Source organism: Coenobita brevimanus, chromosome 108 (genome assembly GCF_032717465.1).
Source record: "Coenobita brevimanus isolate Jiangsu-jjx chromosome 108, ASM3271746v2, whole genome shotgun sequence".
In the NCBI taxonomy this organism is placed as follows: domain Eukaryota; kingdom Metazoa; phylum Arthropoda; class Malacostraca; order Decapoda; family Coenobitidae; genus Coenobita; species Coenobita brevimanus.
Window position 1 is genome coordinate 5297811 of NC_137061.1, and position 23910 is coordinate 5321720.

At 43.6% G+C, this 23910-nt stretch overlaps 1 protein-coding gene across 1 annotated transcript in view; it reads right to left on the reverse strand.

Moving 5' to 3' along the window:
- The window catches only part of LOC145416941 (serine-protein kinase ATM-like), a 505436-nt gene that overhangs the window by 17035 nt on the left and 464491 nt on the right, over nt 1-23910 (reverse strand). The window contains exons 52-56 of the mRNA XM_080285796.1: nt 14371-14523; nt 13532-13786; nt 8703-8834; nt 909-1055; nt 104-376 (exon numbers count right to left, since the gene is read on the reverse strand). Coding sequence (XP_080141922.1) covers nt 104-376; nt 909-1055; nt 8703-8834; nt 13532-13786; nt 14371-14523 — 960 coding nt within the window. The remainder of the gene's footprint in view (nt 1-103; nt 377-908; nt 1056-8702; nt 8835-13531; nt 13787-14370; nt 14524-23910) is intronic.

Sequence of the window (23910 nt, forward strand, 5' to 3'; positions counted from 1 at the left end):
GACTTTCCCCAACTTAAATGAAGTCCTAGGTCAACATGGATAAGGATTTTATGTAATACTAGAGTTGTTCTGATGATGAAAGTGTAATTTTTCCATGTCATACCTGTGTCAAACGAAAAGGTACGGTCTCTGGGGTGGGCAGGACTTTCCCCAGCTCAAAGGCAATCCCGAGGTCAATGTGGATGAGCTCGGCAGTGGATCGGTCAATGAGTATGTTCTCTGGGTGTCGGTCACCCAGGCCCAGGACATAGCCGACCATTGAGGTGGTGGCGACTGACCGTGTGTATGCCACACGACGCCTCTGCCACTCCTGCACCGATGGGTACTGCTCCAGGAAGAAGTGATGGAACACTGGGTGGAAGTGTCTGATGATGTCCTACGAATGAGATACAAAGATGATGATGTAATAATAATAATAATAATGTAGTAGTAGTAGTAGTAGTAGTAGTAGCAGCAGTAGCAGTAGTAGCAGCAGTAGTTGCAGTAGTAGTTGCAGTAGTAGTAGCAGTAGGGAAGAAGTGAACAAAGGATGGAAGTGCTCAAGGATATCTTGGTAATAACAAGGCAATACTGTCAGAAGTAGTTTAGGATATCCTGGGAATAAGAAAGCATTATCTGAGGTGGAGAACAAGTGATTAGGGAAGTGGGGGAGACCAAGGATGAGATGGAGGGATGAAGTGGAGAGATGTGTGAGAAAACAGGGGAGTCAGAGGGAAAGCAGTCAAATGGCAAAGGACAGTGATGTGGAAGTGATTTTTCGTGGCTACCTTTTATGGGATTAAGGCATCTAGAAATGGATAGACAGACACATTTTAACATGGTGCAAGGGATTCAGAATTAACATGATAAATCTTTAACTGAACGCAAACATTTTTTCACTATCCCTTCAATAGATGCAAAAGCCCCACCTTAAACACTTCATAACGTTGCTCCCATGGTGCATCTTTTGCCTCGAACATCTTTTGATAACACGCGTAAGGGGAATAGTCACTTGGGTTGTACAGCTTGTGTGCACCGCTTTTCTTATCACTCCCCATTAGGTACGTACCAAATGACTGCAAACACACAAGGAAAACATTAAATTCTGTATTAAAGACATCATCATTTGGACCTCCTTTCCAACCCGAGGGATGGGTGAGGAATAGCAATGTCCAGACAGCCCAAATCTGCCCAATCCACACTTCCAATCACTCATCATTCAAGCCCCCAGAATCCCGGCACTATCTGATACGCCAAAAACATTCACCACGTTCTGTAGCTTCAAATAAACGTATCTGATTGAGTCAATCCGGACACTGCCACGTTAAAAAGGAGTGCCAAATCACTGATCATGCACTTCTCCTCACAACATTCATCCAGCTGGCTCGATCTCTTGTCAGTTCCCTAGCCTCATTGACTTCCCAACTTCTCTTCCTCACACACTCATCCACCATATCTCTCCACCTTCTCCTTGGCCTACCACACCTCTTCCCTCCTTCAAATTTGTTCAGATATACATTTTTCACCACTCTATTGTTTATCCACTCTTTCCACATGAAATACCATCTCAGCACACTCTCTTCGATTCTGATGTCCACCGACTTCCTCACTCCACATCTTTCACGAATCACATTACTTCGTATCCTGTCCACCCTCTGTACTCCACATACATTCCTCAGCAGTCCCATCTCCACTACTCTTACTCTTGACTTCTCATTCTCATGCCACACTATAGTCTCACATCCATATGTTAGTTGACGCTAACACTCCTTCATGTATGCCTCGTGCAGCTGCAACACTCAAGCCTCTGTTTCTTATCAAGGCCTTCATTGCACCAGTTACTTTTCTTCCTTGTGTCACTCTACTTTCAACTTCTTTTGCACATTTTCCTCTCTTTTCTATCACTGTACGCAGGTATTTGAACTCTCACCAAGTCCAGTCACTCTCCATTCACTGTAACACTGCACTGGGAGTCATCTTCTCTCTCAATAACCATTACTTAACTCTTTTTTACATTCACTCTCAAGGCATGACACTCACAGACATCAGCAAAACTCTGCACTTGCCTACCAAGTTCTTGCCCGGTACTAGCAAGCAGCACTGTATCATCAGCATACAACAAATAAGAGATATTCCATCCATCACCATTCATTACCAACACCACCCTTTTCTTCATTACTAGTGTTTTTATTTCTCTCATCACCCCATCCATATATATATTGAACAACCAAGGGGACATCACACAACCTTGTTGCACGCCCACACCGATTGTGAACCAGTCACTTAGATGCCCATTAACCCTTACACATGCTTCACTACCATTATAAAAACTCTTGATGGCACCTAGCAGCTTACTATCTACACTGTACATGCACAGAACTTTCCACACTCCCTCTCTGTCCACAGTGTCTTATACTTTTTCCAGATCCATGAATGCCATAAACACCTTATGATCTTTCTCACAAGCCTTCTCTGCTATCTGTCTCACTGCAAATATCTGATCCACACATCCTCTGCCACTTCTAAAGCCACCCTGTTCATCACTCATTAGGACTTTTGATATCTCTCTCTTATCCTCTCTATAATAATTCTTCCATATACCTTCCCTACAACACTCAATAAAATTATGTCTCAATATCTTGCACTCACTTCACTCACCTTTATTTTTGTACAGGGGTACAATCACAGCCTTTTCCACTCTGCAGGCAGTTTCACTCATCCATGCCTTCTTACATATCTCCAACAAGCACTTCATTCCACTCTCTCCACTACACTTAAGCATCTCTGCATACACCTCATCAACCCCAGCTACTTTCCCATTTTTAGCTGCTTCACAGCACTCTTCACCTGTGTGAGTGTCACATCTCCTGGGACTGCACTTCTTCTCTGCACATCCCCCAAACCAATCATGTTTACAGGCGCTCTGCTCTCTCTATTCCCATTCATCAGGCTTTCAATATATTCTTTCCGTCTTGTCCTTACTTCATCCCCATAGGTTAATAATCTACCACCTACAGCCTTCACACCAAACTTCTACATTTCTGCACCTCATTCCATGAATAACTTCCTATTTTCAGAGTAGTTCGCATTCATTTTTCTTCCTAGATCATCATTTACCTCCTTCATTTTCCTCTTCACTAGTCTCTTTACGTACTTCTTGCTCTCAATATATTCAGTTATTTCAACTGAACCCCTGTCCTGTAACCATTTCAACCACTTGTTCCTCTTTTCCTCCACTGCTCTCTTAATCTCCTCATCCAACCATGCCATTTCATCCTCCTTCTTTGTTGTTACTCTTCCCACACCACAAACGGCTTTAGCATTCCTAACTAGGCAATCCCTATATGCATTCCACAGGCTGTCCCGATCCATTTTATTCCGATTCACTAATTCTAACTCCTCTTCTACTTTGGTCCTGTAATCATCTGCCATTCTTTGATCCTCAGCTCCTCAACTTTCAGTCTTTCTCTTTGACTGCCCATCTGTCTCCTGATCCACCTCACTCCTCTCAGCTTGATCTAGCATACCACAATCACATGATCTGGCAGACCTCAACATCGTCCTCTCACGGCCCTCGTATCAGCAACCACTCCCATCATCGAACTCTCTACGAGAACGTAATCAATCAGGCTTCTTTCAAAACGATTCCTGTTCCCTCTATACCATGTATATTTATGTGCATCTTTGTGTTTGAAATACGAGTTATAAATGCACAACCTCCTCTCCGACACATATCCTTTAGTCGCTTCCCATTATCATTTTCTCCTGGTACTCCATAACAACCCATTATGTCATCCTCAGGACCAGTGCCTACTCTTCCATTCATATCCCCCATTACAATCACTTTATAGCTCCTGGGCATTTCTCCCACTACTTCATCCACCTCATCCCAAACCTGTCTTTCTCTCAATCCTGTCCTCATACAGTGCATACGCTACAATCACTGCCACTTTCACCTTCTCAAACTTGAACTTGACATACATACACCTCGAGCTGACACATTTGTAGTCTCTCATTCCACTCTGCCACACCTCATTCATTAACAAAGCAACTTCCTTGCATCTTCCTCGCCCATTCATTCCCGATCTTACACATTTCACATCCTCCCACTCCTCCACTTCACACCCTTTCATCTTCGTTTCACACAATCCCATCACCGCATATCTCGCACTCCTGAACACATTCACCACTTCCATCCTCTTGCTCTCCTCATTCACACCTCTCACATTCCACATGGCCATGCGAATCTGCCCATTTGGTTGGGGCCCTGGGCAGGTATTGGGCCCTCCGAGGCTCTCTGAAATGACTGCCATGATTAAGTGATTCTGGATAGGAGGATCTGGGGGACACTTAACCCTGCCAGAAACCCCACTTATATGGTTATCATCCCACGTAGCAAATGGTTTCCTGGGTACAGAAAACCATTTGGCTTGTCACTCAGTGTAGGGATCATATGGCATCTCTACATTGAGTGAGTGGATGATGAGCGCCCCCATCCACCACATTAAAGACATACCTGAGTAATCATATTTTTTGGTGTGATGATGATGATGTTTCGTTTCGTTTCATTTTTAAAGGCTCCAACATGCTTGCATGCATCGGTCTTGGTCACCTAATGGCGGCTCTCGATGCTGCACGATCTTTTGCAGCCTCCCTGTTCAGTCCCTTAACCCTGAGATCACACTTAATGACCTCGTCCCATGTCTCTCTCGGTCTACCCCTCATAACCCCACCACCAATATTAACACTTCTCACCCTCCTCACCCAATTATCATCCCCCATCCTCTCCACATGTCCAAACCATCTCAATCTACCTCTCCTCATCACAACACCAATACACTCCAGTACCATCCTACCTCTCAACTCTTCCATCATAAACCCAGCTCCCCCAGACCTTGGACACAAGGACGCACTACACATCCACCTAATCATTGTCATTTCTGTTTGTCTGAGCCGGTGAATATCCTCCTCCTTCACTGCCCAGGTCTCACTACCATACAGCATTACACTCCTAACACATGCTGCATACAAAGACCCCTTAGCACGTGGGGAGAGTCCTCTCAATGTCAGGAGAGACAAGAGCTCCCTGAACTTCTTCCAACCACTTCTCACCCTAGCCAAAGAACTAGCTCCAGCCCCACCTCCAGCACACAACATGTCTCTCAAATAACAAAACTCTTCCACACACTCAAGAGATTCACCAGCAAGTTCAATTCTTTCATGTCTGACAATCTCCACCTGCTCTCCCCGACACATCGTACACATAAAATCAGCATTATCTCGCAGTCTACCTCTGATACCACTACATCTCTTATGCACCCATTTATCACAAACACCGCACAAGATGGAATTACTTCCCACGCCCCTGTGGCAAACTGCACATGGCCACTCTCCCTCGTCTTTGACAGTACCGCCACCAACCCTAGATATCATCACTTGTTTTATCTGCATTTACCCTTAGGCCCTTGTGCCCCATACCACCTCTCCATTTCCTAAACCTTTCCTCCGCCTCCCTTTCATTCTCTGCAATCAACACCAAATCATCAGCATACAACAACTCCCACGGAAGTCCATTTCTAAAGTCACGTGAAAGGGCTTCAAGTACCATGATAAACAACATGGGACTCAAAACGGACCCCTGATGCACACCAACATTCATGGAAAACCCATAACTCAAATCTCCATTCACCCTTACCTGGGTGTGAGCACCCACATACACAGCCATAACCACCCTAACCAGCCACTCCTCCAAGCCAAGCTTTCTCATTGCCAACTTCACCACCTCTCTAGGGACTCTGTCAAAGGCCTTTTCCAAATCAACAAAAACAAAATAAAGATCCCTTCTCCTACCAATATATTTTTCCTGAAGCTGTTAAACAATGAATATGGCATCAGTGGTCCCCCTACCTGGCATAAACCACTGCATCTCATCAATATTCACTCTTTCTCTAATCATACCTTCTAGAACTCTCTCCATTACCTTCATTATCTGATCTAAAAGCTTTATACCTCTATAATTTCCTCTTTCCAGGGCATCACCCTTCCTTTATATACATTTACAATTACACTCTTCAGCCAATCATCTGGGACAACACACTCATAAATAATCCTAATTATCAGGTCAGTGACTAACTTCACCCCTATATCTCCTGAGGCCTTCAACATTTTGGCAGTCAACCCAGACGCACCTGTTGCCTTCCCCACCTGCATCCTGCCTATTGCCTCACTCACAGTAGCAGCATCAATCAAAGGCCAAGGGCCAGACACTGGATCTAATGACTCCAAACCTTCCCTGTCCCAGTCAAACTCCTCATTCAACAACCAGTTATAATGCTCTCTCCATGCATCTTTAATATCCTCACTGCTCACCACTACCCTTCCTTCGTCATTCGTCACACACTGCTCACCTATAATATCCCGATTATCCCTCTTCACCTGACCAGCCACCCTAAATATCATATTTTTCCTTTCCCCATGATTTAGACTTAGACTTTGCCCTGTATACCTCTCTTCTAGCCCTACATTTGGCAGCCAAATATTCCTCTTTGCTACCACCCTTCTTCCATTCCCGGAAAAGCCTTCTTTTTTCCTTAACTGCAGCTTCTACACCCTTATCGCACCATCAAGTTACTTTATGTCTTGGTGGTCCTCTTGTCCAACCGCATGTTACATCAGTAACTCTAAAGAGATTGTTCTTGAGGGCTCTGTACTGTTCATTAATGCCTCTGTCAACAGCTCCCTGTTCAGCCACCACTCTCCTCAACTCGCTATAGAAGGCATCCCTTACTACTTGGTTTTTCAGCTTCCATATTTTCTTCCTAGGTACATAAGTCCTATTTTTCATCACTCGTTCTTTAAGCACCATATCACAAATCAGTAGTTTGTACTGCTGCACACACTCCTCACTTCCTATAACTTTAACATCCCTCACTAACCTCCTATCGGCCCTCCTGACCAGAAAATAATCTATCTGACTGCTATTTCCCCCAGACTCATACGTAATTAACCTACTGTTCTTTTCCTAAAATATGTGTTGCACACAATCGTGTCCGTTGCCTCCCCAAACTCGAGTATCCTTTCCCCTTCTGCATTCCTTATACCATACGCACATCCCCCATGCACTCCTTCATAACCTTGTGCTGCTTCACCTACAAGACCATTTAAGTCCCCTCCCAAAACCACTATCTCATCATCCCACATACAACCCACTACATGTATTAAATCATCCCAAAATCTATCTTTCTCTGCTTCATCCAATCCTGCCTGTGGAGCATATGCCGATATAATCGCAGCTATCCTTCAACAGAATTTTCACTACCAATATCCTATCGCTTACTCTCATAACATTCATAACATATTCCACCCATTTTTCCACAACCATCACACCAACACCTCCATATCCATCTGTCCCCCCCAGCCAAAACAACTTACAGCAATAGTCCTTCCCAACAATCTTTCTAGCTGATCCACCCCTGTACCGGACTTCCTGCAAACAAGCTGCATCCACCCACCTCCTACTGAATGCCTCAACGTCTTCCCCCGCTCTTCCCCTCAAACTTCCTACATTCCATGAACTCACCCTCATCCCCCTGGGTGATTTACTGTCCTCAGGCTTGCTTTTAAATTTTTTCTTGTGTTTTGTCATATTCAGTATTAATAAAAGAGGGAAAGACATACCGCAGGCCCCACTCAATGCACAGTCCTAGGTCCAGGGAATGGATCTGGGACCCTTAGCCCACCAGTTTGCCAGTGGCTGTGGTAGTGGCCTCGGGGCACCCTGCCAGGACAGCTGCAGGGACACCCTCCAAGCGCGCCTTGGCACTGCAACTATCCCGCTATTATACACCCACTGATAGGGCAGCCTCCTGGGGCGCTACTCCCAGGTTCAGGCCCCTCTCTATTGGGCGGAAGCGGCAGCCTGGGAACCGCAATGCCCTGTACCCTCTAGCACAGGCCTGAGCCCCATCTCACCCTGGACCCAAGATTTATGCCGGCGGAACCCCGTCACGCCTCCCCCCAGAAGTCCGCCACTAGGTAGTGGGGGCAAAGTTTTCTGGCCGCATGCCCTTGCTGGTGCCAACCCCTGTAACGTAGTGGGATACGTTGTGTGAAATGTATAGTGCGTGTGGTGTAGCGCAAAGGATAATTAGTGGAAATGTTTGGGAGAGTATGCTGGTCTACTCTCCATGTTACTGTCACACTAAAAAGGTCAGCTAGTGAAACAGGAGCTCCAACTCTCCCTATCACCAGCATTCCCATTCCCCTCGGGAGTACCACCCTGTTCGGCACGTGCTACGGTCTCCTCCTACATAATGATATTGAGTTTTTTTTTTTTTTCTATGCAAAAGACAAATTTACCAAAGGTTAGAAGCCTGCCAAACTTTTGTTCGCTCCAAGAAAGAAACAAACACGAGACAGCCAAATTCAAGATCCTCTTATTTTCTTATGACTGGAAAAACTGTTTTAAAGACTGGAGGTCATAAGCAGAGGGAAATACAGGTACTGGAAGATATTTGCAGAGCTGACTCATTGCAGACATAAATGACGAAGTATCAGTAAATTCTTGTAATGAGGAGTTGGACAGAACAGGGATGAGTGTGCTGCCAGAAGGGTGCTACACACCCGCCATAATGGAGGGGTGATGTGACCAGAGTTCAAAAGAGCAGTAACCACTGATGATTATGATGATGATATCTTCGACAACGAAGATGATGCTATATTACCTGTGTGTTGTTGCACCACTGGATAAGGCCACTCGTCTGTGATAAAGGCACGACTTGGTAGGTTCGTACAGACAGGCCACGCTCACGGGTGTTGCGGTTCTGGGCGAGGAGCTGATTTACAATACCAAATACCTGCAGTTACAAAGACTTACATGTGAAACGGGTTGTGTCAACAACTGTTCAAACCGAAGAATTTAAACTTACAAAATGAAACTGTTGTATCTTCATCTGATCAAGCATTGCTGCACCAGGAGCATAGGAATCCTGAGCTTGGCTACTCAGTCCAAATGATGGGAAAAAGTTGTGATATTTTGGAACTGGCAACAGGTAAGAATAATAATTTATACTCCCTGGTGGTCTAGTGGTTAAAACACCCTTGTCGGGGTGATGGCCCTGCATAAGATCTGACCCCCCAAGAGGTGACTAGAGGCTTTTCGATCTTGTAATGCCACAAGGGAAGTAGGCTGGTTATCTACCCTTATGTGGACTGGACTATGGTAATAATAATAATAATTATAATCTAACTATCTATATGTACCTAGGCAGCTTCCCTCAAGGAAAGGGAGGTAGCCGAGACAGGATGACACACTCCCCATTTACTCGTCCATTCAAACACATTCATTAGCATCTTAGCCCCAGAGGGGAGAAGGGACAGATCCTCACCGCACCACACCGCACAAAGGTCAATTGCGCAGTGCAGTCAGTGACATCCGCAGCAGGGCCCGACAGCAGAGCTGGTTTACCCTTGCCACATCATAATAGACCCATCCCTTTACCCGCACCTGACCTGACTAGCTGATAATAACAATAATAATCTATCTATCTATCTATTGCCAGACGCCATAATCCTGTACGGGGTGGCCATTTGACTTTGAGTTATTTGTTTTACAGGGAGGGGCACTAACCCTCCACTAAACCCACTTGACACATAGGGAGCACGTATGGTTTGGTTATATGGTTATCACCCAGCGTTGTAAATGGTTTCTTGGCTTACAGGAAACCATTTGGCTTGTCACTCAATGTAAAGCCACCTGTAACGGAAAGAAAAGCAATAAGTAGTGACAGGAAAGATGGGAGAAAGAGGAAGAGAGAAGGGCAGGCACAGAAAAAGAATGATAAAGGCTAAGGAAGAAGCAGGCAACACTACATCAAGTGAGAGAATGATGGTCGCCACCACCTACCACTATAATAATAATAATAATAATATAGTAATAATAATAATCCATCCATCCATCCATCATCCAATCCTACTTTGCCCCTTGAGGAGCACAGGAGCCCGGGGCTAGGCATGTTTGTCCTGACATTTAAGATGAGAGTGACCAGCCTCACTCATCCCTGAGTGGCATTATGTGAACAATAACTCCACCCACCCCTTGAATATAAACCTTAACCGGCTCAATCCGATTGGAGTGCCGCAATTACCCACTAAACCACTCGGTGCCAAAATTTGGTTATATGGTTACCACCCAGCCAAGTAAATGGTTTCCTGGTGTACAGGAAACCATTTGGCTTGTTACTCAGTGTAGAGTCACCCATAGGCAGAAGGAACAGAAAAGATTGAAGGAAAGAAAGACAAAAGAGGGAGTGTAAAGTCATCTGCAGGCAGAAGGACGAGGAAAGAATGAAGTAAAGAAAGATGAGGAAGGATGGAATGGAGGGAGGAGAGGAAAAGGCAGACACCCGAGAGCAGCATTACAGTGAGTGAGTGGATGGTGAGCACCCCCAATAATAATAATAATAATAATAATAACCATATAACCAAATTTTGGCACCTGGTGGTTTAGTGGGTAATTATTGTGCCCCAATCAGATTGAGCCGGTGAAGGTTTATATCCAAGGGGTGATTGGGGTTTACTGCTCATATAATGCCACTGAGGGATGAGTAAGGTTGGTCACTGTCATCTTAAATGTCAGGACCAACTGCCTAGCCCTGGGCTTCTACGCTCCTCATGGGGCAACGTAGGATTGGATGATGGATAGATGGATAATAGTCTGGTCTTTTCTTTCTCAAAAGTGCCACTTCTTCCTTTGGGAATTCACTAACGCTCGACACACACATATATATACATTATTTTTACAACTACTGTACAAGAATGACCTCTCTCATATACCATACAAGCTACATCAGTAAAAACAAAAATATATGAAAGTGGCAATAAGTAAACTCTATAATCATCTGTCATAATACCTCTCTCCAGGTCATAGCATTTTGAAAAATGAAAGACTTTCAGCTGTCTCTTAAAGGATTGAACAGAAGAGAGCTGTCTCACGGACAATGGCAATCTATTATATAATCTAGGGGCTCTATACATAAAAGAACAATTAGAGAAAGATGACTGGTGAATGGCTCCAGGTTTGTTAAGATGCAAGGAATCATCTTCACTATGTAACATCATACCTGGGCGTGCCGATGGGAGTTTTAACAATTCAGCAAGATACTTCGATTCACCAAACTTAAAAACCTTGAATGTAATAGGACAGTTTAAATTCAATTCTAGCCTTTACTGGTAGCCAATACAACTCAATTAGAAAAGGGGTAGTTGAGGTTCTCGGGGGGATGCCAAAGATAAGCCATGCTACCCTGTCCAACACAGACTGAACTTTTGTTAGTACATTGTTCGGAAAACCAATCCACAGTGATTAACAATACTCGACATGAGACAAGACCACTACGTAGACTAATGTTAAGAGGCAACGTCTTTTCAAGAACTTTCTCACAAAGTACGGAATTCTGATATGCAAGTTAGACCCTATGGCAACCTGATTAATATGTTCTTTGTAATATACAGTAAGTCCCCGTATTTGGACGCATTTTACTTCAACGCCTCATTTTTCATGAAAGAAAAAATTTTCCAAGTTGTCTCACAATTCGCGAATTTCCCCACAATTCAATGCTCCCAGCCGGCAGCCGATGACACATACTGATGCTCATTTGTTGCTGGCCATCTTGAGACCACCCTGTCCACCATAACCGACATGGCAACCACCTTCGATGTATACACCAGGACTATGCCTGAGGCTACCAACATCCTATTGACCTTTAGTGATCTGAAGTCCCAAGTGATGGCCATCTACAACAGAAACATACAGGAGCAGAGACAAGCCTGGATCACATGATATTTTCATGAGACAGAATGTGGCTGCTATTCTGCAAGGGGTGGATGAAGGAGAGGTGGACAGAGAGGAAATGGAGGTGCTGGAGCCTGAGTTCAACTTCGAGGGCTTCGGCATAGGTGATGGGGCTTCCCCAGAGAGGCCCATGTCACCTATTAACTAGCCCATCTACCCTCAACACACCTTCACCTGCCACTCAAGCCAGTCTTCACTTTATTTCTGATAAGGATTTTTGGTGTTCCAGCTCTTTATAACAGCTTTAATGTCTTTTCAGGTAAATGTTTATTGCGTTATGCTGTTTTAGCACTAGTAAACACACTTCATTTACTTTTGGGTAGGGCCTGTTTGGTGTTATAGTACTTTCTGATAGGGTAGGTACATGTCCCACCGGAACACTCCTCTATTTTTCCCATTGATTCTTAACTTCGCAATTCGATGCTTCGTGCTTCAAGCAGTTTGGATGGAACATCCAAGCCGTGAAAAACGAGGATTTATTGTAACTTCAAATTAAGATAAACACCCAGATTTCGAACAGAATGGACTGGAAGAAACTGTGACACACCAATGTTCAAAGCCAGGGCATTATCAGTGTCATCATCCCTTCTGTTTCCTTAGAGGATGATGATCTCAGTTTTACCATTATTCAGCTTTAGTTTCCTCCAGCCATCCAAATCTTAATATCAGACATTAGAGATTCAAGCTAAGTCTTGGTACTATCAATGTCTGACATCTTAACACAGAGTTGTATGCCATCAGCATAAAAATGATAGGACACATCGTGAGCACCAAGACGATAAACTACTCGTGTATATAGTAAATAGAACTGGACCCAAAACTGATCCTTGAGGGACTCCGAACAGATGGGGAGCGAATCAGAGCTAGCGTAATCAAAAACCACTCTCTGAGATCTGTCCGACAGATACAACTTAAGAAGCAAAACAGCACTATCATGAACGTCATAAAAATACAGATCATCCAACAATAATTTATGATCTACTGTATCAAAAGCTGCAGACAGATCCAACAGAACTAGGAGAGAGGACATCCCACTACAAGTGTTTGCCACCAAGTCACTATGAATCCTTGTTGGTGGTTTCAGTTGAATGGTATTTTCTGTATGCTGACTGAACAACAGGAACAACTCTGTTGTGTTCCAGTAGTGGTATGAGCTGTTCAAGTATGGTCCACTCAATAATCTTGGTTAAGAAAGTCACAATGATAATCTGTTATGCTCTCGAGACATCAAGGCCAGGGTTCTTAATTAGCGGCCTAAGCAAAGCACAATATTCAGACTGCACAAAATCACTTTCTAAGAAGTATCTATTTATTAAGTTGCAGATAACTTCTGCAGCATGCTCATACACATCTGGTAGTTGTGACATGTTACACAGATCAAGTAGGCAAAATGTTTTGTTAAGTTCTCTGATGTAACATTTGACTTTGTTTACATCCAGTGGATGAAATGTTGAAAGCAAATGACCCCCAGTGAACCATGATTGGAAATAAACTGCACACACTTCACTAGGAGAACTGTTGTCTAAATAATTTCTTATGCGAGATATCTTAGTTGTAAAAAATGAAGCAAAATCAGAAGCCAATTGGGCATCAGATACAGAAGCTTACTCTCAGGCCCCTACATCTCAATGGGGTAAATTAGGTTTTGACAGGTAAGATTATCTGTCTGTCTCTGTCTGTCTGTGTGTGTGTCTCTCTTACCTGCTCCATAACAGCATCCTGTCTAAGGTCATCTTGCCCCTTTAGTAACTCAAACAACTGGAGCCCATCCGAGGTCTTAACAGTCAGTTGTTTTGGTGCGTTGTTCCCTCCTACAAAGGTACACAAGTTCCCCCAGCTGATGATGGGTGGGGGGTTGTAACAGCAGGAGGATTGGACTTGCAAGGGCCGGGTGAGGGCAGTGGTGTAGCTGAGATTGTTGAGTCGCATCAGTGGCTGCTCGGGGTCGATTTGCACCTGGGATAAGAGAAGCAAAGAAAACTATTCTGTCTATGACTGAATTTAGTTTGATTAGAACTTTTAAGATGAATCTACTAAAAACATACTGTAGATCCTTAAGATATACCTGTGGTGGCTTAGGGTAAATTTTCACCTGCAATATGAGATGACAAAAACATACTGGGGGAAGCATAGATATCTCTGTATGGTAAATCTATTTTAAATAACATATGTGTACAGTAGAATCACTGATAACATTGATCCCTAAGCTGAAACAGTGGCTGCTTTAAGTCGATTTTCACCTGCAATAAACAAATAATACTGTACTGTGGGAAGGACAGATACTGATTTCAGGTAGAATATCTTTGGGAGATAATTTATAACATTTACAATATAGTCTACTTTCAGTACAAACAAATTTATTGCATTATATTTATATTTCAGCTTCATCAAGTGGTTGTTTATGGTCGATCTTCACCTGGCATAAGGACAGCCCCACAGAAGCAGTTTACCTATTTTCATTGGTCTGCTTGGCTGAACAGACTGTGATTAAACAGCAACAACAACATTGAAACAGATGTGCTTTTATAAAATTTGCTTACCCGTTGACCTGGTTGCTGATTAGTGTCTATGTTGTCAGCCCAATTAGCCAGTGAGAGGTAGGCCAGCGATACTTTCTCAAACTCCTGCACATGTTCCCCAATTGAGGTTTTCTTCAGCCGCATCACCAGTGCCTGCGCTGCCCGCACACGGTCCTGGCATAAAAGGGGCAGCAATTGTTAGTCCCTGTGAAATTTTTTTTTTTTTTTTTTACCACTCCTCATTGGACAACACAGGATTAGATGACGAATGAATGAATTTAAAGGAAAGGAAGCAAGAACCAAAGACCAGGAGCCTGCACCAATTTACTATTAAAAAAAAAAAAAAAAAAAAAAAAAAAAGAGCTAAATTCAAGATCCATTCATTTCGAGATGCCTGGACACACTGCATTTGAAAAACTGGAGATCATAGGAAGTACGAAATTCAGACAGAAGAAGGCAGTTCCAGAGCTGACCTGTTGCATATATGAAGGACTGGGAGGAATGGTTAACTCTTGCATTAGAGAGCTGGACAGAAAAGGGATGAGAGTTTGTTGCTAGACAGGTGCTACACACCTGTCGTAGTGGTGGTGGGATGCAAGCAGACAGTCTTGAGGAATAGTGATCACTGAAGCAGCAACAAAAAAAAGAGATAAAGATGCAACAGTGAGGCGAGCAGACAGAGGTTGACGGGAGCCAGTAAGAGGGGGAGAGTTAATGAGACGAAATGCCTCTGACTCCACCCCATTGAGAAGAGCTGTATGTGGGGTGCCTCCCCACACGAGAGTTGTACTTTACATAGAGATGAATAAAACCCGGGTATAAAGTCAACAACAGTGCAGGTATGGAGCTGGCTAAGGATGCCTAATCTCTTGGAAGCAGATTTTGCAAGAGATGTAATATGATCTTTCCAAGATAAATCCTGAGAGAATGAAACCCCATGTGTGCAGGATTGATCTGAATGTTATTAAACATTAGTGGGTACTCCTGTGGAAGATTTTGTAGGGTTGATAGGTATAAGAACTAAGTTTTTCAAGCATTAAAAGCAACAAGGTTACTTTTACCCCAGGCAGAGATACGAGCCAAATCAGACATTAGGTGTGTCATAGCTACATCTCTTGTTTGTTGAAGTAACTGCTGAGATGGACACTGCAGGAAGCTAATGAAAAGGTGAAGAGTGGAGTCATCAGCGTATCAGCGAACAAAGTTAGATGTATGGCACAGAAGGTCACTGATGAATAAAAGGAAGAGAGTTGGTGACAAGACAGAGTCCTGAGGAACACCCCCGATGATATATCTAGGAGAAGAATGGTGACCATCTGCAACAGCAGCTACAGAACAACCAGAAAGGAAGCTAGAGATGAAGGCAACAATAGAAGAGGAGAAACTGTATAAGGGAAGTCTGAAAATTAAAGATTAAAGCCAGACTCCATCGAAGGCCTTTGAGATGTCAAGTGCAATGGCAAGGCTTTCGTCAAAGTCCTGAAAGGACGATGACAGGAGTCTGGAAGGTAGGTAAGATCACCAGTGGAGCATCCCTGATGGAACCCATACTGATGATCAGAAAAAAGGTTGTGATAAGAAAGGTGTTTTAAAATTTTGTTAAGAACAGAATCAAAAACGTTTGAGACACAAGATGTTACAGCAATTGGGCGATAGTTAGAGGGTTGGGAATGGTCACCCATCTTTGGAATATGCTGCATGAGAGCAAGCTTCCAGCAAGAGGTAAAGGTGCAAGTTGACACATAAAGGTGAAAGAGTTTACCAAGACTGGGAGTAAGCACAGAAGCACAGTTCTTGAGGACAACAGGAGGGACCCCATCAGGCCTATATGCCTTGTTAGAAATGAGGCCAGTGATGGCAGAAAATACATCAGTTGAAAGTGTTGGAGGAACAGCACTGGAATCGTCCAGGGTGGAACTGAAGGAGAGAAGTCTAAGCGAAGAGTTTTGCTTTATCAGTAGAAGATATAGCTACAGAGCCATCAGAGTGAAAAGGAGGAAGGAAGAATGATGAAGTAAAGTTATTAGAAAGGTTTTTGGCAAGGTGCCAGAAGGAGCAGGAAGAATTCAAGTTGGAGAGTTCAGAGCATTTAGTCATCATCATCAACGAGACCTCCTTCCCACCCTATGGCTGGGTGAGGAGTAGCAATGTCTAGACAGCCCAAATCTGCCCAATCCAATAGGCCATGCGTCCATTCACTCAACATTCAAGCCCCCGGAATCCTGGCTCTATCAGATACGCCAGAAACATTCACCACATTCTGTAGCTTCAAATAAACGTATCTGATTGAGTCAATCCAGACAATGAACTGTTAAAAAGGGGTGCCAATCCTTGATCATGCACTTCTCCTCACAACATTCATCCAGCCAGCTCGATCTCTTGTCAGTTCCCTAGCCTCAACAACTTCCAAACTTCTCATCCTCACACACTCATCCACCATATCTCTCCACCTTCTCCTTGGCCTACATCGCCTCCTCCCTCCTTCAAATTTGCTTAGATATACCTGTTTTACCACTCCATTGTTATCCATTCTCTCCACATGAAATACCATCTCAGTACACTCTCTTCGATTCGGGTGTCCACCAACTTCCTCACTCCACATCTTTCATGAATCTCATTATATCGAATCCTTTCCTCCCTCTGTACTCCACATACATTCCTCAGTAGTCCCATCTCCACTACTCTTACTCTTGACTTTTCATTTTCATGCCGCACCATAGTCTCACATCCATTTGCTAAAGTTGGAAATAACACTCCTTCATGTAAGCCTCAAGCAGCTGAAATACTCAAGCCTCTGTTTCTTATCAAGACCTTCATTGCACCAGCTACCTTTTTTCCTTGTGTCACTCTACTTTCAACTTCTTTACACATTTTCCTCTCTTTTCTTTCACTATACCCAAGTATTTGAACTCTTTCAACAATTCGTCTCTCTCCATTCACTGTAACATTGCACTGGGAGTCACCTTTTCTCTCTCAATAACCATCACTTTACTCTCTTCTACATTTACTCTCAAGGCACGATGTTCACAGACATCAGCAAAATCTGCACTAGCCTACCAAGTTCTTCTCCAGTACTTACAAGCAGTATTGCATCCTCAGCATACAACAAATTTGAGATACTCCATCCATCACCATTCATTACCAGTGCAATCCCTCTCTCCATTACAAGTGTTTTTACATCTCTCATCACCCCATCCATATATATATTGAACAACCATGGGGACATCACACAACCTTGTCGTACGCCCACACCAATCATGAACCATTCATTAGATGCCCATTAACCCTTACACATGCTTCACTACCATCATTAAAACTCTTGATGGCACCCAGCAGCTTACCATCTACACCATAGATGTGCAAAAATTTCCACAATCCCTCTCTGTCCACTTCGTTGTATGCCTTTTCCAGATCCATGAATGCCATAAACACCTTATGGTCCTTCTCACAAGCCTTCTCTGCTATCTGTCTCAATGCAAATATTAGATCCATACATCCTCCGCCACTCCTAAGGCCACCCTGTTCATCACTCACTAAGATTTCTGATATCTCTCTTACTGTCTCTATAATAATTCTTCCATATACCTTCCCTACAACACTCAATAAACTTATGCCACAATAATTCTTGCACTCACTTCACTCACCTTTTTCCATTCTGCAGGCATAGTTTCACTCATCCATGCCCTCTTATGTATCTTCAACAAGCACTTCATTCCAATCTCTCCACTACACTTAAGCATCTCTGCATACACCTCAACAACCCCAGCAGCTTTCCCATTTCTCAGCTGCTTCACAGCACTCTTCACCTGTGTGAGTGTCATGTCTCCTGGTACTGCATTCCTTCTCTGCGCACCCCCAAAACCAATCATGTTTACAGCAGCTCTGCTCTCTCTATTCCCATTCATCAGGCTTTCAAAATATTCTTTCCATTTGGTCCTTATTTCATCCCCATGGGTTAATAATCTACCACCTACATCCTTCACACCATCACATTTCTTTCCGCTTTCACTTCTACATTTCTGCACCTCTTTCCATAATAACTTCCTATTTTTAGAGTAGCTCACATTCATTTTTCCTTCTAAAACAGTAATTCTCAAGGTATGGGTCGCGACCCAAAGGTGGGTCGCGAGAGGAATTTAGTTGGGTTGCAGGGACATAGAATAGGCCTAATGCTTTCAATGTAGGCCTATTTTATTTACATAATTGATATTGTAATTATCCTTATTACACTATTAACAAATTCTTAATAACTACGATAGGCTATATACCGGTTACTCTCTCTATCTCTCTATGTTGGATTTTTTTGCCCTGTGGGTCGCAAAGGCTTAAATATTTCAAATAGCGTCACCCACTAAAAAGTTTGAGAACCACTGTCCTAGATCATCATTTACCTCCTTCTTTCTCCTCTTCACTAGTCTCTTTACGTGCTTCTTGCCCTCAATATATTCAGTTCTTATTTCAACCGAACCCCTGTCCTGTAACCACTTTAGCCACTTCTTCCTCTTTTCCTCCATCACTCTCTTAACCTCCTCATCCAACCACGCCATACCTTTCTTCTTTGTTGTTACTCTTGCCACACCACACACCGCTTCAGCACTCCTAACAAAGCAATCCCTATATGCATTCCACAGGCTGTCCTGATCCATTTCATTCCAATTCACTGATTGTAATTCCTCGTTTACTTTGGTCCAGTGATCATTTGCCATTTTTTTGATCCTCAGCTTCTCAACTTTCAGCCTTTCTCCCTGACTGCTCCTCTCCCCTCTGATCCACCTCACTCCTCTCAGCTTGATCTTGCATACCACAATCATATGATCTGACAGACCTCCACATCGTCCTCTCACGGCCCTCGTATCAGTAACCATTCCCATATCAACCTCTCTACAAGCACATAATCAATCAGGCTTCTTTCAACATGATCCCAGTTCCCTCTATACCATGTATATTTATGTGCATTTCTGTGTTTGAAATATGAATTACAAATGCACAACCTCCTCTCCTGACACATATCCTTTAGTCGCTTCCAATTATCATTTTCTCCTGGTACTCCATAACAACCTATTACGTCATCCTCAGGACCAGTGCCTATTCTTCCATTCATATCCCCCATTACAATCACTTTATAGCTCCTGGGCATTTCTCCCACTACTTCATCCACCTCATCCCAAAACCTGTCTTTCTCTCTCTCACTCCTGTCCTCACACAGTGCATATGCTACAATCACAGCCACTTTCACCTTCTCAAACTTGAACTTGACATACATACACCACGAGCTGACACATTTGTTGTCTCTCATTCCACTGTGCCACACTCCATTCATCAACAAAGCAACTCCTTCCTTGCATCTTCCACACTCATTCATTCCCGATCTTAAACATTTCACACTCTCCCACTCCTCCACTTTACACCCTTTCATTTTCATTTCACACAATGCCATCACTGCATATCTCGCACTCTTGAGCACATTCACGACTTCCACCCTCTTGCTCTCCTCATTCATATCTCTCACATTCCACATGGTCACGCGAGTCTGCCCATTTGGTTGGGGCCCTGGACAGATATCGGGCCCTCTGAGGCTCTCTGAAAAGACTCCCATGATTAAGTGATTTTGGATAGGGGGATCTGGGAGACACTTAACCCTGCCAGAAACCCCGGTTATATGGTTACCACCCAGTGTAGTAAATTGTTTCCTGGGTACAGGAAACCATTTGGCTTGTCACTCAGTGTTGAGATCACGTGGCATCTCTACACTGAGTGAGTGGATGATGGGTGCTCTCATCCACATTTAGTATGAATGAAATTATTTTTAGCAGAGGGAATAACAGACATAGCACGATTCTAGACAGAAACATAAGAGAGATGAGATTCAAAAGTGAGTTGGCTCCAGTACCGTTTGTATGTCTTCTCCTTGTTGTGGACAGCATTAGAACAAGCATGATTAAACCATGTTTTTTTTGCATTAGTCAAAGGATACGAGATGAGAATGTATGCTTCCATGACTGAGAGAATAACCTCCGTAAAGTGCAAGGCACACTCAGATAACTCCTGGCCATGGATGCAATAATCATTCCAGGGAAAATTGAAGAAGTACTGCCTGTGGGCCTTCCAATCAGCAGTTCCAAAATGCCATAGCTGCCGCTTCTTTGGAGGGTCCACAGGCTTTACTGGAGCAACAGGACAGGTTAAGCTGATTAGGTTGTGAATGGAGGATCCAAATGGAGAGGAATGATTAACAGCATAAGCAGAAGGATTAGTTATAAGAAAGAGGTCAAGTTATGTTGGAACTCTCTCCAAGGCAGTCAGGGATACATGCAGGGTGCTGTACAAGATGCTCTAGGTCATTAAGGATAGAAAAGATGTAAAGTTGTTCATCAAGTGGATCAGTGAAAGGGGAGGAGAACCATAGGAGATGGTGAACATTGAAATCTCTTAAAATGGAGATTTCAGAGAAGGGAGAAATGGATAGGATGTGTTCCATCTTAGAAGTAAGATAGTAGAAGAATTTTTCATAGTCAGTAGAATTAGGGGATATGTAATCTGCATAGGTATACAGTATTCAGTCAGAGAATGACAGGAATGCAGAAGCCAGAGAGTAGAGAATTCAGAAGATTCAAGTTCAGGAACATGAGAGCATGATATGGTGTTGTTTTGGCTTTCAAATGGATATAGAGAAAGTATGAGGATACAGAGAAGAGTTTGCTCTCAGTTGCCTCAGACAACTTAGTCTGTTAGGATGAGAAGGTGAGGTTTAGAGGAGTAAAGGTGGTGCTCAACAGAGAGAAAGTTAGAGGAAAGGCCACGAATGTTGCAGAAATGATGAAGTGTGTCAGACAGTGGTTCCAGGAATCACGCAAAGTCGTCACAGGGAAAGGGGGGGATAGTGGGGATGTTTATGGTCCCCCCCCCCCTTTCCTGGGGACTGAGTCTTGATCATGAACTGCCATGTTGAATTTTGAATAGGAAGAGTAGTGTGTAATATGCATATAGTTTGGTGCTGACAGTAAGAGGAGCTTATGTTGGAGAGCATGCTGGTCTACTCTCTGTTTTATTAAAACACTTGAAAAAGTTAATCAAAAGAGGATGGTAAGGAGCCAGTCCTAAGGGCTAATGAAAGGGAAGCTCCAGCTCTCCCTGTCATCAGCTTACCATTCACCTTGGGAGTATTGCCCTGCTCGACTGGTGCTACAGTCTACTCTCTGCAGTTATTTCATATTTAATTACTGTACAGTACAGTTATTTCATATTTAACACCATATCTTCAGGTCACCTAAATTGGTCGTGACATAAGGGATGCCTTCTACGGCGAGAGGAGGAGAGTGGTGGCTAAACAGGGAGAAGTTGACAGAAGAGTTAATGAACAGTCCACAGCCCTCATGAGCAAACTCTTGAGAGTTACTGATTCAGTATGTTGATGAGGGTGTAGAAGCTGCAGTTAAGGAGTAAAGAAGGTTTTTCCGGGAATGGAAGATGGGTGGTAATAAAGAGGGATACTTGGCTGCCAAGCATAGGGCTAGAAAAGAGGTTTACAGGGCAAAGTCTGATTTACACAGACTTTTACTTGATAGCCTAAATCGTGTGGAAAGGAAGAATATGATATTTAAGGTGGCAAATCAGATGATGAGGGAGAATAGGGTTACCATAAAACAGTGAGGATATTAAAGACGCATGGAGAGAGCATTACAGCCAGTTGCTGAATGAGGAGTTAGACTGGGACAGAGAGGTTTGGAGCCAGCAGATCCAGTGTTTGGCCCTTGGCCTTTGAGTGACACTGCTACTGTGAGTGGGGAAATAGGCAGTGGAAGTATCTGGGTTGACTGCTGAAATGTTGAAAGCCTCAGGAGATATAGGAGTGAGGTTAGTCACTGACCTGATAAATACGATTATACATGAGTGTGTTGTCACAGATGATTGGCTGAAGAGTGTAAGTGTATATGTGTACAAGGGGAAGGGTGATGCCTTGGAAAGAGGGAATTATAGAGGCATCAAGCTTTTTGACAAGATAATGAAGGTCTATCTATCTATCTATTGCCAGACGCCATAATCCCGTAAGGGGTGGCCATCTGACTTTGAGTTATATGTTTTAAGGGGCGGGGCACTAACCCTCCACAACCCACTTGTTGACACGTAGGGAGCACGTAAGGTTTGGTTATATGGTTACCGCCCAGCGTTGTAAATGGCTTCTTGGCTTACAGGAAACCATTTGGCTTGCCACTCAAATGTAAAGCCACCTGTAAAGAAAAGCGATAAGAAGCAACAGGAAAGATGGGAAAATAGGAAGACAGGAGGGCAGGCACAGAAAAAGAATGATAAAGGCTAAGGAAGAAGTAGGCAGCACTACATCAAGTGAGTGGATGATGGTCGCCACCACCTACCACCATAATGAAGGTAATGGCTCTAGAGAATTCATGAAGGTATGATAAGAGAAAAAGTGAATATTGATGAGATGCAGTTTGGGTTTATGCCATACAAAGAGACCACTGATGCTGTATTCATTGTTTGACAGCTTCAGGAAAAATGTATAAGAAAGAAAAGGGAACTGTACTTTGTTTTTGTTGATTTGGAGAAGACTTTGACAAGAGTCCCTAGAGAGGTGGTGAATTGAGCAATGAGAAAGCTTGGGATCGAGGAGTGGCTGGTAAGGGCAGTTATGGCCATGTATGTGGGTGCTCGCACCCAGGTAAGGGTGAATGGAGATTTGAGTGATGAGTTTTCCGTGAATGCTGGTGTGCGTCAGGGATCAGTTTTGAGCCCCTTGTTGTTTATCATGGTACTTGAAGCCCTTTCATGTGACTTCAGAAATGGACTCCCGTGGATGATGATGTATGTTGATGATTTGGTGTTGATTGCAGAGAACTAAAGGGAGGTGAAGGAAAGATTTAGGAAGTGGAGAGATGGCATGAGGTATCAGGACCTAAGAGTAAATGTAGATAAAACAAAAGTGATGGTATCTAGGGCTGGTGGTGGTACTGTCAAAGAAGAGGGAGAGTGGCCATGTGTGATTTGCCACAAGGGCATGGGAAGTAATTCCATCTTGTGCAGCGTCTGTGATATGTGGGTGCATAAGAGATGTAGTAGCATTAGAGGTAGAATGCGAGATAATGCTGATTTCATGTGTGCGGTGTGCAAGGAGAACACGTGGAGATTGTCAGGCGTGAATGGGTTGAACTTGCTGGTGAGTCTCTTGAGTGTGTGGATGAGTTTTGTTATTTGGGAGAAATGTTATGTGCTGGAGGTGGGGATGGAGCAAGCTCTGTGGCTAGGGTGAGGAGTGGTTGCAAGAAGTTCAGGGAGCTGCTGCCTCTCCTGACATTGAGAGGGCTCTCCCACCATGCTAAAAAATCTTAGTATGCAGCATGTCTTGGGAATGTAATGCTGTATGGTAGTGAGACTTGGCCTGTAAAGGAAGAGGATATTCGCAGACTCAAACGTACAGAAATGACAATGATTAGGTGGATGTGCAGTGTGTCCCTGAGTGTGAGGCCTGAGTGGGCTAGGTTTATGATGGAAGAGTTGAGGAGTAGGATGAGACTGGAGTGCATTGGTGTTTTGATGAGGAGAGGT